General features: G+C 34.8%; 1 protein-coding gene across 3 annotated transcripts in view; it reads left to right on the plus strand.

Annotated features, from left to right (window-relative positions):
• The window catches only part of CEP350 (centrosomal protein 350), a 99,346-nt gene that overhangs the window by 48,329 nt on the left and 34,579 nt on the right, over positions 1 to 16,438 (plus strand). For all 3 annotated transcript variants that reach the window (XM_087827642.1, XM_016205022.2, XM_016205023.2), the window contains exons 20-27: positions 529 to 665; positions 1,477 to 1,596; positions 2,563 to 2,732; positions 6,451 to 6,647; positions 7,182 to 7,366; positions 7,834 to 7,921; positions 10,139 to 10,285; positions 13,151 to 13,308. In XM_087827642.1, the coding sequence (XP_087683768.1) occupies positions 529 to 665; positions 1,477 to 1,596; positions 2,563 to 2,732; positions 6,451 to 6,647; positions 7,182 to 7,366; positions 7,834 to 7,921; positions 10,139 to 10,285; positions 13,151 to 13,308 (1,202 nt within the window). The remainder of the gene's footprint in view (positions 1 to 528; positions 666 to 1,476; positions 1,597 to 2,562; positions 2,733 to 6,450; positions 6,648 to 7,181; positions 7,367 to 7,833; positions 7,922 to 10,138; positions 10,286 to 13,150; positions 13,309 to 16,438) is intronic.

Genomic DNA, 16,438 nt, shown 5'->3' on the forward strand with positions numbered 1-16,438 from the left:
GAACCTACTATATATTGGATACTGTGAGATTGTGCAAATAAGTATAAAGTAGCATCTCTTTTCTCAGGGAAATTTTAGACAACATTAACAAAGATTTCAAAAACACTTCAAGTCATCAAGGCAGTGATTAAAAAAATACGAAATGAATGACACACGCAGCAATGGCACTAGTGGCTAAGCGTAGGGAAAATGTATTTCACGTTGTTGCTAAGAAAAGACTCAGGAAATAGTAATTGAATTGATTCTTGAAAGAAGATTTAATTTTTGATTTACTATGGCTCATTATATGACTTAAAGGTTTTCTGTCTAATTTGTAGATTATTATAGCTGGGTGAAACCTTAGAAATCATATTGTATACATCCCTTTATTTTTATAAGGAAGCTCTTGAAACTTAAAAAGTCTAAATGACTTGCCCACAATATTCACCTATCTACAAAATTTGCTTGCTCTCAATCCAGTGATGTTTCCAAGACACTCCATTCCCTCTTAGTTCTTCATCTATTTTTGCCTTGTGTGTTCATATTTAGATGGCAGAGTTGACTCGAACTCATATCTCAGATGCCATTACTGCTTCAGGAGCTCCCCTAGCAACACTGTATGACCACCAGCGGCAACATGCTCCAGACTTCGTGAAACAACTGAGGACCAGAGCTGAAACAGACAGGTTAATATTCAGTCATTCAGCAAATATATAATGAGTATCTACTGTCTTCCAGGCACTATTGTGGGTGCTGGGAATATAGTTTCGGGTATACAGTCTAAAGGGAAAGGTTGAACATTAATCAAACAGCCACTTAAGAGAATGAGCACTGTAAACTGAGGTAAGTGTTACGAAAGAAAGAAGCGTTGTCTCTGAGATATATAACAAAGGAATTTGAATATCCTGTGGTTACTAGGAGGTCAGAGAAAGTTTTCCTGAGGAAGTAAAGCTTATGGTGAGATACAGTGGATGAAAAGGAGTTGGTGATGTAAAGGAAGTAAGGAATAGACAGATTAACACATGTAAAGGTAGGAAGAGAAAAGGAAGGAAGACCAATGGGACTGGAAGCAGAGAGCAGAGGAGAATGGTGGGAGATGATGCAGGGATCAGATCATGGTAGGGCCTTGCAGACCTTAAGGATATTGTTTATTCTAGTGAAAAGTTATTAGAGAGTGTTTTAGGTGGGGCTGGGTAATGTGATCATGTTTTGTGTGTGTCTTCTTTTACATCACATTTTGACTATCTGTAATTCATAGGTTTTAAGTCTATTCATATTCATTGATACTTGGGGTGATTTGTGCTTGTTTCTCATAAGCAAGCAGAAGACACTCTTTAATGTATTATACACCCTTTCTATGAATGAATGCCTTCAAATACTGTGTAAGTTATTTCATAATCCCTGTTCATTCAAGATTTTATCTCATACTGTTGAGCAGTATTTAAAATATTACAGTTATTAGAGACTTTTAATGTTGAATCAGTTTTTTCTTTGTAGGAGAAATCAGTCTGTTTCACTCTCTCACAATAAAGAAGGGACTCCTGACTTAAAGCACCAGAAGTATTCTTCATATGATAGTTATTCTGAGTCTTCAAGATACAAGAATCACGATAGAAGGTGAAAAAAGTTTGCTGTAGTTAAGCTGATAAGTGGCTGAGACTTTGCTTTTTTTGACTCCTTAATATCATTTCTTTAAATGAAATAGTGTCTTCCCTTCAAAGTTTGGCTTCCCCATTTAATTAGCTGATTTGTAAAACAGTTGTTTCATGTAACAATATAGCTGCCATTCCTTGAGAACCTATATTATATAAGCACTGTATAAGTTTGGTTTTTATACTTAATCTTTCATCCGGATTACCTTAATGTTAACATTTTACTTACGTTTGCTTTACTAAGTAGAACTTTTAAAGAAGGCGATAGGGTGTCAACACCATCTAATGTTGCAGATACTTTATTGGATTTGGCCATTAGAGTTTAGGTGGAGTTTATAAGAATAGTTCCAGTAGACTAATTGGGGTTGAAGCAGACTGTGGTAAATCGTGATGTTGATGAAAAGTAAGGAAGTGGAAATACCAGGTAGAAGCCCCTTTTCCCAGCAGCTTTGTTTTAAAATGAAAGGACTTATGGGTGTGATAGCTTCAGAATAGTGGTTGCCCATTATGACTATTTAAACAAGAATCCTGCCCCGCCGGGTGTGGCTCAGCGGTTGAGCGTCGACCTGGGATCCAGGCGATCAGGGTTCGATTCCTGATCAGGGTACATGCCCGGGTTGTGGGCTCGGTCAATGACTCTCTCATCATTGATGTTTCTATCTCTCTCTCTCCCTCTCCTTTCCTCTCTCTGAAATTAATAAAGATATATTAAAAAAAAAAAAAGAATCCTTCCTCTCGCCTAGTCATCTTTTCTAAAAGTTTCTTCTCAGACTTATGTCTGCTTGTTTTTATGTTTTATATTACATCTTTTATCATTTTGTATCTTGATCATAAGCCCTATTCCCTTAGCCAAATAAGTTTACTTTGAAGTTATCCTTATTTTGTCGTCTTTTTTTTTTTTTTGGTTTGTTTCTATAATATTTATAAATAGAAGCAGCAGTGGTAGCAGCCGTCAAGAAAGTCCTTCAGTTCCATCTTCTAAGGAAAATGAGAAGAAACTTCATAGTGGAAAGATGGAGAGTTCTATTGATGAACAGGTTCAGACTGCTGCAGATGATTCTCTTCGAAGTGACAGTGTACCATCTCTTCCCGATGAGAAAGGTAACTTCTTTGCACATATGTGTACAATTATTTGTTTTGGGAGGCTTCCAGAACCCTTTGAGATATTTGTGACTTAGCTAGTTAATATAATTAGAACACGGTGATAATGAAGACAAGGTTATATGCCTGATATTAAATGTATCCAGGTGAAACTGTTTTAAGGCCATACACTATGCCAGTAATCCTCACTAACATGTTGTATGATTACGTGTCATGATCCTAAGGGGAGGCAAAACTAAATCTAGGAGATGTTCATGTGAATGAAAAATATATACTCAATACTGAAAAAAACTACTTTTATACTATTATAGATATATATGTAACATGAGCATAAAAAGAATACATTATTAGCCCAGCCTGGCGTGGCTCAGCGGTTGAGCATCAGCCTAGGATCCAGGCGATCAGGGTTCGATTCCCGGTCAGGGCACATGCCGTGGCTGTGGGCTGCAGCAGATCAATGACTCTCTCATCATTGATGTTTCTGTCTCTCTCTCTCCCTCTCCCTTCCTCTCTCTGAAATCAATAAAGATATATTAAAAAAAAAAAAATACATTATTAGAACTTTACATGTTAAATAACATAAGAAGGATATAATTTCTTATAAATAATGACAACACCAGATACAGTAAGTGTATTAAAATTCATTACTCAACTCTTTCTAAGTCATAAACAAAAGCTGTATTCCTGTCAAATCATGGTCGGTAAGTAACATAACAAAAAAAACCAGAATCTGAATGATACCTTTAAGATACATTAAGTCAGAATATTAGCAGTCTCTATTTTAGAATTTATTTTTTAAATAACTGGCTCTTAACTAATGTTTTTGATTGATAGTGTAGAACTTGTAGTCTTCAAAACAGGGTGGGCAAGATAGTCTTTGGAGTCCAAGAAGAAAATATTTAATTTTTCTCATTCTTTAAAAATATTTTTTGTACATTTTATAATGAAAATAATACATAGATATAGCAGTCTGTAGTTATGGCAGCCCTAGCTGCTTTATACAGATCTTGGTACCTAGTAGTGGGGTGCTTCCATAACAAATACTAAAAATGTGGATATGGCGTTAGAACTGACTAATGAGTAGAGGCTAGAAGTTTTCAGGTGCATGCTAGAAAAAGCCTACACTGCCTTGCAGACCTGTTGGTAGGAATATGGACGTTAAAGGTGATTCTTATAAAGTCAGATAAAGATGGAAATAAGGAACATATTGGAAGCTGGAGGAAAGATAGTCCTTGTTATAAAGTGGCAAAGAACTTGGCTGAACTGTGTTCTAGGGTTTTGTGGAAAATGGAAGTTAAAAGTGATGAACTTGATATTTAGCTTAGGAAATTTCTAAGCCAAATGTTGAAGTCATGGCCTGGTTTCTCCTTATTGCTTAGAGTAAAATGTGAGAGGAGAGATAAATTGAAGGAATTGTTAAGCAAAAAGGAACCAGAACTTGAAGATTTGGAAAACTCTCGGCCTATCCATATTGTAAAAAATGAGAAAATGTGTTATTGACAGTCACTCCGTAAAGAGATTACCCAGGGATTTAATCAGCCATCTCAGCAGAAACTAGGAATATACCAGCTGAGACACTGCTAATTTGGATTGAAGGGCAAGTGAAGGGATGAAATTTAGAAAGACTTTCAGACTTCTGGGGTTCTTCAGGATAAGACAGGAGAGCTACCCAGCTGTGAACATGCCTTATTCTTCAAGAGAAGAGAAGAAATATCCTGAGGGTGATTCACATATCAGCAGGGTAGCTGCTGCCACCACAGGCTCAGAGTGCACAGGCCCAGGTGACAAGGCTGTCCACTCATTGGTTTCATAGGGTGCGGCCACCTTCTTGGTTTCAATTGTCCAGGCTGCCCCTGCCCAGGGCCTCAGGAGCAAATCTGATGCCAGTGGTCAAGGGGGTGCAGCTGCCACTTGGGTGAGTGGGCAAGGCCACCCTGGTGGGCCTGGAAAGCATGACTGCCACCTCTGTGGGCTTGAAGGGCAGAGCATCGAGCCAAAGAGGATTATTCTTGAGCTTTAAAATCGAATGGAATTTGTCTTGCTAGGTTTTGGACTTGCTAGAGGCCCTTTCTTTCTGATTTTTCTCTTTTGGAATAGGATTGTCTGTTCTGTGTTTGTCCCACCATTGTATTTTGGAAACACGTAACTTGTCTTGTTTCACAGGTTCATACCTAGAAGGGAATTTTGCCTCAGGATGAGTGATACCTTGAGTCTCACCCATACCTAATTAGATGATATTTGGGGTTCTTGGTATGGGGTGAATGTATTTTGCAAGCAAGGAGTGAATTTTGGGGAGCCAGAAGGTGGAATGTTAGGGACGTAATTGTCTCCTCAAAATTCCTACCTTTTTTTTTTTTTTAAATATATCTTTATTGATTTCAGAGAGAGGAAAGGAGAGGGAGAGAGAGAGATAGAAACATCAATGATGAGAGAGTCATTGATCGAGCCCGCAACCTGGGCATGTGCCCTGACCAGGAATCGAACCCCGATCACCTGGATCCCAGGTCGACGCTCAACCGCTGAGCCACTCCCGGCCGGGCCAAAATTCCTACCTTAAAAGACTTAAAATTCAGCAACAAGAAGATAACTACCCAATTAAAAAATGTGCAAAAGCCATGAATAGTCACTTCATTGGGGAAAATATACAAATGGCAAATAGACATAGGACAGATATTCAGTATCATTTGTCATTAGAAAAATGAAAATTAAATCACAGTAAGATACTACAACATGCCTGTTAGAATGGCTAAAATCCAAAAAACTAACAAATTGGTGGCAAGGATGCAGAGCAACTGGAGGCTACTTGCATTTATTGCTGATGAGAGTGCAAAATGCTACTTCGGAGACATTTTCACAGTATTTTCTAAGGACCCAGCAGTCACATGGCTAGGTATTTACCCAAATAATTTAAAAATGTATGTCTACCCAAAAGCCTATCACTAATGTTCATAGCACTGTTATTAATTGCTAAAAAGAAGCTATGAGAAGTTTTATGTAGGGAATGGATAAACTGGTAAATCTATACAATGGAATACTAGTCAGTGATTAAAAGGAGAAGAAGCTATTGATTCATGCGACAACATGGTTGCATTTTAAGTGAATTTTACTAAGTGAAAGAAGCAAGCCCCAAAGGCTACGTATTGTATGATTCCATTTATATGAAATTCTGGAAAAGGCAAAACTATAGGGATGGAAAACAGATTAATGGTTCCTAGGTGTTAGGTGGAAGAATAATGATCGACTACAAAGTGGATGCATGGGAGAACTTTTAGTGAACTGTTGTGTAAGGTATTGTATGTTCTTTATGGTTGTATGTACTATCTGATGCTATGCATTTGTCAAAACCCTAGTATTGTACATCCACAAAGAATAAACTTTAAACAGATGCAAACTAAACACATACACATCAGCCAGAATGTGTGTGTGTTGGAGGGGGGCGGTCTGACCATTTCTCATTTTTCTATAGGGGTATTAGTTTTCTAAGTGATTGATAAAAGCTCTTTGTATATGAAGTACGTTACACTTTTACCATATTTCTTGTACTAATATTTTTAGATATTTTAGAGTTTGTAAGGTAAGTGAATTTTCTTTCATGCTTACTGCTAGTGATTAGTATACGAGTTTGTTATATTGTCCCATAAAGAGGCAGCAAGCATTACTAAGTGAATACCTACTGAAAATTGTTAATGATAAAATCTACTCCTCCATATTCTTTTAGATTCAGCTTCTCTTGCAACAGAATATTCCCTGAAATTTGATGAATCCATGACAGAAGATGAAATAGAAGAAAAATCATTTCGATCTTTACTACCTTCTGAGAGTCATCGCAGATTTAACATGGAAAAGAAAAGAGGCCATCACGACGACTCTGATGAAGAAACTTCCCCAGAAAAGACTACACTGTCTTCTGCCAAGGTGCATTTCAGGTTACCTATAGAGATACTTCATAAGTACTTGTGAATGTGTTCTCTGAAAGTTGTGAGGCTACATTTTGTACTTGTACTCAATTGTCAGCTACCAAAATGATTTTCCTAAGATACTCATTTTATGGTATACTTCTGCGATAAAAATCTTGCTTTGCCTCCCTCACAAAGTAGAATACAAAATTATTCCTTAAGGCCTTTGAGTATTTGAGCCAAAGTTATCCCTTTAGCTTTTTTACTTGTTTCACTCTTAAAAAACTTTATTTAAAAATTTATATTTATTCTTAATAAATTGTAAGCCTTTTGGATAACAGGGACAAAGTCTTACCCTGTTTTAAGATGAGCATTACTCTCTCATCTTTTTTGAATAATGTTTTCTATATGGTTGGCAACATTTTAAATTTATTTTTATATAATATTTTATAAGTGCATACCTCTTTTTTCTTCTTCATACCTCTTTTAATGAATTAATTACATTCCAAAAGGTTTAGATGATGATAAACTCAAAGTAAACTCTCTGTATTAGGAGCTGAGCATGCCATTCTCAGGAGGACAAGATAGCTTTTCTAAGTTTACTATGGAGATGGTTCGACAGTATATGAAAGAAGAGGAAATGAGGGCAGCTCACCAATCTTCACTCCTGCGTCTCCGTGAAAAAGCCTTGAAGGAGAAAACTAAGGCTGAATTAGCCTGGCTAGAGCATCAGAAAAAGTAATTCTTTCAGTGAACAAAGTTTTCACTGTTTAATTTCTCCTTTCATTAAAAGCAAATGCTTTAAGATGCTATTGTTTCATGTTTAATTTGATTTGCTCATCCAGTTTCACAAGCTAGAAATATGGCTGCCATCCTTGAATCATGTTGCTTTTAAGACCTTCTACTCATGTACCATTTTCTTTGTATTTCTTTTATCACTTAACTGACTCTTACGTCGTTATTTTATGCTTAATTCCCTTATATTGTAAATATCTCAAAGCTGTTTTCTCTTTACAGGATGCAGTCTAGAATTTGCATATATTACATATGCAGCAAAATAATTGTTGGGATAGGAATTGCTGCATGCAGCAACTGTTTTCCCCATTTGAAAATGTTTAATTGGTTTAGAGACTTTAGTGGTTGGAATTACTGACATTAGAATAGAAATTTAATTTAATCATTGTCTTGATGGGAAATATTTGCAGACATCTACGAGATAAAGGAGAAGATGATAAAATGCCCCCACTTCGGAAGAAACAGCGTGGTTTGCTCTTAAGGTTGCAGCAAGAAAAGGTATGTTAGGAAAAAGACTCCTTTAAGAGAACTTATCATAAGGCAAGTTAGGTGTGGAATCTACTATTTTGCCTAATCTCTTTTTCTTATTACTTTAAATTAGATTTAATTGATATTTAATATTGTTTATGCCGCCTGACTGGGCATGGCTCAGTGGTTAAGCATTGACCTAGGATCCAGGCGATCTGGGTTCAATTCCCGGTCAGGGCACATGCCCGGGTTGTGGGCTGCAGCGGATCAATGACTCTCTCATCATTGATGTTTCTATCTCTCTCTCTCCCTCTCCTTTCCTCTCTCTGAAATCAATAAAGATATATTTAAAATATATATATATATATATATATATATTGTTTATGCCTATACTACTGTAATTACAGGAGTTGCTTGGTAGTCTACTATATTTTTCCAAATTAGGATTGAGTGTCACTGGTAACTTAATACAATATGGAAATGATTTTCAACCTGTATACCACAAGAAGTTTTAAAACATGCAATACCTGACTATTTAGTCAGGGCCACTGACCTCTTTTCCCTTGGCTTGTCAAATTAAAAAATGACAGCCAACACAACAATGGCCATCCAGTGTGAATTAATCAAAATTATACCTATTTTTGGGGGGTCAGATCGGCAAAAAATAAATTTTTTGGTGTGTCGCAGAATGTGCCATGAAATGAAAAGGTTGAAAATCGCTGCAATATAGAGTCAGACCCTCTGCCTTCATTTAGTATGTAAAATAAAATAGTCCTTTGAAATTATATTTTAAAAATTAAGGTATTTGTGAGAGTCTGTTTAGATTAATTTTTTAGTCACTGTTTTCCCATATAGATTACCAAGGCATATTAATTACAAGTTGACAAATATTTTGGCTTAGTGGACTCAGAAAGACCTGGGATTTGAACCCTGGAAAGGCAGCATGGTGTAGTGGTTAAAAATTCAGCTCTAGAGGCAGATTGCCTAGGTTAAAATCCAAGGTCTACCAATATTAGTTTCATAACTTTGGACAAGTTACTTAACTTCTCTGTGCCTCAGTTTCCTTATCTGTAAACTGAGGATAATAATGATAACATACTTTGCAGGGTTGTTGGCAGGAATAAATGCATTAATACATATAGTAAACTTAGAACAGCCCTTGGCACAATGGTAAGTGATCAATAAATGGTAGTTGTTACTATTTGAATTTTAGTTTTGTCACTTGCAATTGTGTAATCATTGTCAAGTTTAAGACTTAATTTCCTTATCTGTAGGAATAAGATTATCTATACATGTGGTGTTTGTGAGGACTGAATGTGATAATATATGTAAATGTGCTTCTTATTGCCTGGTCCGTATGAAGTCAATAGATTCTAGTTTTCTTTTCCCTTATTGATCTATTGCCAGTTACTACTTTATTAGATGGCCAGTGAATTTAATCATTTGAGTTATATGTTGGATTACCACTTAAATAGCCTTTTCTATTTTTTAAGTTTACCTAGGAAACATGATTGCAAGAAATTATAAGTAACAAATTGTTAATATCTTTATTATGCTTATTTTTATTGACAAGAAAACAGATTAAAACATTTATGGAAAAAGGGACAGTCTCTGTTAAATTTTAACATTTATTGGCAGCGAAGTGTATCATCTTTTTCCCACTTAATTAGCAACAGAGTACTTAATAATATCCTGTGTGGAGAGAGTTTGCTGCAGTGTAGTTTTAAATGTTCCTGGTGGCATTTTAAGTGGAGACAAGTATGTTTTGAAGGCAATTTTAAAACTATGTTAAGGGTCATAAAATGATTCAACCTCTCACTTATTTGTCCTATTTTTTGGAATCTCTCCTAAAGACCTAATCCATAGTATGAAACAATTATAGACATTAAAGCATTGTTGGTGATGGTAAAAAAATTATAAGGGACTTAAGAGATTAGCAGTAGAATAACGGTTACGTTAATGAGTTTAGCTATGGAAAAATGTGAAGGGTGTATTAAGTTTAAAAAGGGTATATGAAATTATCAGTCTGTTGTAATACAATTATTTAAATTAAGGGATTTTGTTAAATTATTGAGTTGTGTGACTTGTTTTTCCTTTTTCAATACAAAGTTTTCAGTGTTATTTTATCTTGGAATATTGTATATGTTCATTTTTGTTAAATGAGATGATTGGATTTTCTTTTTAAAATATTACTTTGAACCTTTCTCCTCCAAATCTCAGTTATTCTCCTAACTCTTTAAACCTTAGGCAGAAATTAAACGTCTTCAAGAAGCCAATAAGGCAGCTCGGAAGGAAAGACAACTGATTCTTAAACAGCAGGAAGAGATAGAAAGGATCCGACAAACCACCATAAAACTTCAGGAGAAGCTAAAGTCTGCAGGGGAGAATAAATTGGTAAGTTACATGAAATGATTATTTCTTTGTTTTCAGCCTCATGCTGCTTGCTAATACCTAACCCTGCCTCATTTTCTGATATGGGTATGCTCATTCTAACACTATGATACATGATGAACTAGGGTAAACTTTTATGCATGTGCCTTTATGTACAGCGACAGTATTTTTTTTCTTCTTTGGAATATTCAAGTTTTGAAGGGGACACATGGCTCATATATTAGTTTAAACATGTTTTTCATTTATGAACTCAGAACAGAGAACCTTGTTCTTTCTTATAATCCATATATGTTCCTTAGAATTAATGAGACTATTTTTGCTCTTTATATGCTACTTAGCTATCCAATGTTAATATAATAAATACATGGTTCAAAGGAGACAGAAACAAAATTTGGATCTATTCTAAAATACTGTAAAATGTCACTATAGCTAGTGTTGGAAAACCCGTGTATGGCAGTACAGTTAAATTACTCTCTAATATTCTCTGCTTTGATTTTTAAAATACACTTTAATTTTGAAACGACCTCAAATTTATACCAAATTTTAAACACAGTATAAAGAACTCTGTTTTCTTGACTTGAGAGTATGTTGCTAACAGTTAACATTGATACATTGCTACCATTAACCTGCAGACCCCATTCAAAATTTTTCCAGTTGTCACAATAATCTTCTTTATATCAAAATGTAAGTTCAAAATCACATATTGCATTTAGTTTTCATGTTTCTTTAGTCGCCTTCAGTTTGGAAATGTTCCTTGATTCTTAAGATCTTGACACTTTGGAAGATTACATGCCAGTTATTTTGTAGAATGTTCTCCAACTTGGATTTGTCTGGTTTTTCCTCCTAATTAGATTCAGGTTGTGCATCTTTGGCAGGAATATCACATAAGTGATGCTGTGTTCTCCTTGCGTTTGATCCTGTGGCACCCGGTTTTGATTTAAACCATTAATGATGATGTTGACTTGATTAAGGTGGCATCTGCCAGGCTTCACTGTCAAGTTTTTCTCTTTCCCTTTGTAATTGATAAGTACTTTGCATGGAGGTATTTTGACACTGCATACATTCCTGTTCTTTATCAAACTTTAATTCTTTTATTTATATCAGTATGGACTCATGGATTCCTGTTTTACTCAGCATTAACAGTTTGTTACTATCATTTGTTTTGATGCTCACTTTGTCCCAGATTGGGCCTTTAGAAGCCTCTTCAGCCAGGTTTCTCTGTCTTTTAGACATGTCCCATCAGTCTTTGACACTTCCATGTTTTCTGGAACAAGGATCATTTTGTACTTTGCCTGCCCAGCCTTAAAATCAGCTGTTTCCCCAAGGAGGAAAATTATTTAGAAACCAAGATCTGGAGTGAGGCATGCTCATTGCTGTTCAGGTTTTGTTCCCCCTAAGCAATAGCAATTTTCAATCTTTTTCATCTCATGGCACACAAACTAATTACTAAAATTATGTGGCACACCAAAAAACATGTTTTTTGCTGATCTAACAAAAAAACAGGTAAAATTTTGATTCATTCACATCAGACAGACTGCTGTCATTTTTTTTTTTTTTTTTGACAATCTGAGGGAAACAGTCAAGTATTGCATGTTTTAAAAATTCTTGTGGCACACCAGTTGAAAATGGCTGGTCTAGGGAATTTCTATATGCATATATGCATATACTATATATGTATTATGAGTTTAAACTGATAAATCAGTAGTTCAATACTGATCCTTCAAATTTTAATCCAGCACCACAAGGTTTATTCTAGTTTTCTCTCTTTTGGAACATCCTTCTCTGACAGATCACTGGTTAACATTTTCCTTAATATAGTTAATGATTTGATGATTCCTCCTATGTAACCCATCTCCCATAACCACTGCTACCTTTTTCTTCATGTGGATGCCCTTCTCCCCTCACCCAGCTCTGACTCCCTAAGTCAAGCTATCTCCTCTCCCTCCTCCCCACCCCCATACCTTTCTTACCCTCTTGGGACTCTGTTCTCTGAGAATCCCACCTCACTCTAGGCTCAAGACTTGCCATGTAGGACCACTTCCATGTGGACATTCTCATTGCTTCACTTGGGCTCAGACTTCCCCCTTATCCTGCATTAGATGCTCTTCATCCCAGTCAGGTTGGAACACCTCACTCAGCCCCTTTTTCTTTTTCTACCTTATTCTGTTCCATCTAATGATTTTAGGACTGAATTGTTCAGGAAGGGGAAAGGGAACAATTTTGTATTATTCACAAAATAAAAATAGTCACCATTGCTTCTACCCATCTTCCCAAAAAGTTGAGAGAGTAAATGATTATTTGTAGGGAAGTCTTACTAAGCAATTAAAGTTTTACTTTTCTTCATCAGAAATAATATATTGATTAAACCAGTGGTTCCTAAATGTTTTTATTATAAACTTTTAATTTGTAAAAACATTGTTTTCTATAAGAAATATTTAAAGAAGAAAGATCCATCCATCAGTATGATTAAAAATACTCTTTGTGTCTATATATATATTTTATATAGTTATAATGAATGTCCGTAATTTTATATTCCTTTTGAGTGGTTCAATTTTTAAAAATTAGAGAGGACATTTAGATATCAGATTACTAGCAACAGCAGTTTTGGGTTTTTTTAAGTCTTAAAAAAATATTATACTTTTTGATTATATATAAATATATGTAAAATACATGTAAAATATAAAATTTATATGTTATCCAGTTTTAAATATGTGATATAATTTTGTCCTTTAAGTAATAATGTAATTTCAGCTATTTTACAAATACTGTTTTGAAGACAAACTTAATTTTGAAGTGACAGTGGTTATGACACTTTGAGATCTTGAAATTCCAGTAAAAGTGTAATACTTTATCCCCCTTTTTTTGCAGGACTCTCATAGTGATAATGATACAAAGGTTAATAAGGCAATCAGTCCTGGTCCAACTGACTTGGAGACCCGAAGTCCTTCCCCCATTTCCATCTCCAGCAGTGAAACTAGCAGCATTATGCAGAAACTGAAGAAAATGAGAAGCCGCATGGATGAAAAGTAATTAATTTTTATAAATATCTCCTGTTTACATTGAAAGTAGTAGCTACAAATAATATTTTTAATGTAGTTCATTAGATTAGTTTGATATAACATAGTATTTTACAGATTCAGTAGCATTTTAGCAGAATGATTAAGTCAATCTAGAAGTCAATTAACTATAGATACAATTTATAAAGTAAATATTCTTGTTTTTATTAATGTTTTTATTAATACAGTCAGGTTTCTTATTTTTAAAATTAAAGTAGTATTTGCACATATACCTATGACAATATTTTCTCCTTTATTTTATCAAAAGTTACGATTAAGTGTGAAATTTGTACCTTCTCTGAAATCTGAGGACAGGCCTACTGACTTGGGGGAGCAATTAATTAATGGTATGTCCTGAGATTTCATCCTGTGGCTCTCTTACAGCCCTCAGACTTACTCAAATAGAAGAGTGAAATTTAACCTTGTGATGAGTAGGTGTGCACTACTGAATTGAAACCACAAAGACTGAAATTCTCCTGGGATGTTGAATGATTTGGCACTCTGCCATTCTTTTAAAACATTTTAAAGTACTATATGAGTTTTTAAAGGCTCTTTTAAAGTAAGCTACTCCTACTTAAATGTAGCTCAGTTGTATGTCAACTTTGACCATATAAAAGGACATTTATGTGAGAGTTTACTCTTTTGGGTGTACATTTGATTAAATATGCTTGTAAATTAGCGGCTTATGGACCCTATCTTTGACTAAAGAAGGACCTCTACCTTCTTTAAATACGGAGGAAACCCATTACAAATTTTTGTTGATTGCCGTTTTAAGTTAGCAATTGGAACTATAGCTTGAACTTAAGTTGTATCTTGGTAATCCTTTGGCAGTGTACCTCACACATCACTAAATTTAATAGTGCCCTGCATTCATAAGTATGCTCTGTATTCAAAATAATGCTCTATATTCATTAAATCAACCTATGATTTAATTAGTTTCTGAACAGCCAGACAGTTGTAAGTCAAATCTTTTTTAAATTTTTTATTTATTTTTTAAAATACATTTTTATTGATTTTAGAGAGAGGAAGGGGGAGAGAGAGAGAGAGAGAAAGAAACATTAATGATGAGAGAGTCGTCATTGATTGGCTTCCTCCCGCATGCCCCCAAATGGGGATTGAGCGTGCAACCTGGGCATGTGCCCTGACTGGGAATCAAACTGCGATCTCCTGGATCCTAGGTCGATGCTCAACCGCTGAGCCACGCCCGGTGTAAGTCAAATCTTTTTAACTATAGGTGCAGTGTCATATATTGTCACTTCATTACTTAATTGAAATTGCATTTCAAAAACTTAATATTGTCATTTCATAACTTAAAATACCCAAGTTGATTATAAAAATAAGTTTTAAAAAATAAATACAAATTTAAAAAATAAAAAATGTAAGAAAGTGAAACCAAATATTCACCAATGTGTAAATATCCCTTTTGGATGATTTCCATGGGATGGACTAATTAAGGCTTTTTCAAATAGGAATTTATTCAAATTTAGAGTAAAGATGTTTTCTTCCTTTCCTGATAAAATTTTCCAATAGCCTGTATAGACATTCTCTATTGCTCCAAGGCTCTTTGAATTCAGAATAATCTCTCTCATAAATTTTTATAACTGATTTGACATTTTATATCTGTCTCCAAATGTCTTTGAATGGTAAATGTTGGAGGGAAGACAGCTTGTGGGGTAATGTTGTCATTGATCCCTTGCCTGTTTATATCAGTATGATCTTCACTGCTAGTCTCTATGAATAATAGCCTAACAATTTTAATCACATCTGTAGAAGAAACCGCTAATCCCTGTTTATCTGTGATTAGTCTATTTATGTGGTGCTTATTTCAGATTTGGTTAAACCTTGACAAATTCAAGGTTGAATTTATTTATTTTGTTAATTATTTTTTCAGAATCCAAAATATTGAACACCTAGAATTTTTGTAGTGTTGTTCTCCCTTCCTTTGTCAACTACTGCAGTAAACTTCTCAGAAGTTTGTGAGAGAGAATAGGCCTTGAAGCATTCATGACTTCTTTTTTTTTTTTTTTTTTTTAATGACCTCTTGATTTGTTGTTTGAAGCTGTGCAGTTGTATTTGTGGGTAGGGATGGGGCAAGGACAGTAGTGGCAAAGAAGTTAGCTTTAAGGTTTGGATGATAGTGCTGAAATTTGAGGATGAACTGGAGTATTTTCCAAAATTACCAATGCATTAAAAAGGAATATTATTGTTATGCAATATTTTTTGATCTCCAGAACAATGTAATGTGAAAGCTAATTTTAAAATGCTATTTAGATTATCACAAGCTTTAGAGTTAGATCTCCTTCAATAAATAGTGAGTTAAATAAATAGTAAGTTAATTTTGCGATAGTAGACACCCAATAATAAAACCATTTTTTGAGCCTTTGCTACTAGGCACTGTTATTTGTTCTGAGGGATGTGAAGAGGAATCAAACATGAATCCTGCCCTCAAAGACTTTATAGTCTAGGTGGAAAAAAACAAGTATCAGGTTCCCTTAGAGGAATACATATTAATCAATTGCTAAGGGATTTCAGAAGAGGAAGAAGTGTTTACTGAAAAGAATATATCAAGGAAATTTTCATGGATGAGTGTTCAGAATTAAACATACTTTTGAATTAGAAAGTACTTTATAGCTTAAGAAGAAAAAGTAAAACATAGTTATTTTTTTGTTTGATTATTGTGGATCAAAGTAGCATGGAAAATGAAGCCTGTGGTCACAAACTTCTGTAACATTCCTTTTAAATATTTAAAATATTTAAAAATATTCCTAGTTAGGAATAAATGAACTTATTTGGTTTTAACTAAAATGTTAAACTATAAACACTGTATGACATAACTGTGTCTCTGTCTAAAAATATTTATGGTACCAGAGGGGAGGGAGGTTGGGCACTGGGTGGAAAAGGTGAAGGGATTAAGAAGTACAGATTGGTATTTATAAAATAGTCATGGGATGTGAAGTACGGCATAGAGGATGTAGTTAATAATAATGTAATATAATGTATGGTGTCAGGTGGGTACTGGAAATATCAGTGGGAACACTTTGTAAAGTATATGGTTGTCTAACTTCTGTGTTGTACACCTGAAACCAATACAAAATAATAT

The sequence above is a fragment of the Miniopterus natalensis genome, chromosome 19 (genome assembly GCF_054644295.1).
Source record: "Miniopterus natalensis isolate mMinNat1 chromosome 19, mMinNat1.hap1, whole genome shotgun sequence".
NCBI classification, from domain to species: domain Eukaryota; kingdom Metazoa; phylum Chordata; class Mammalia; order Chiroptera; family Miniopteridae; genus Miniopterus; species Miniopterus natalensis.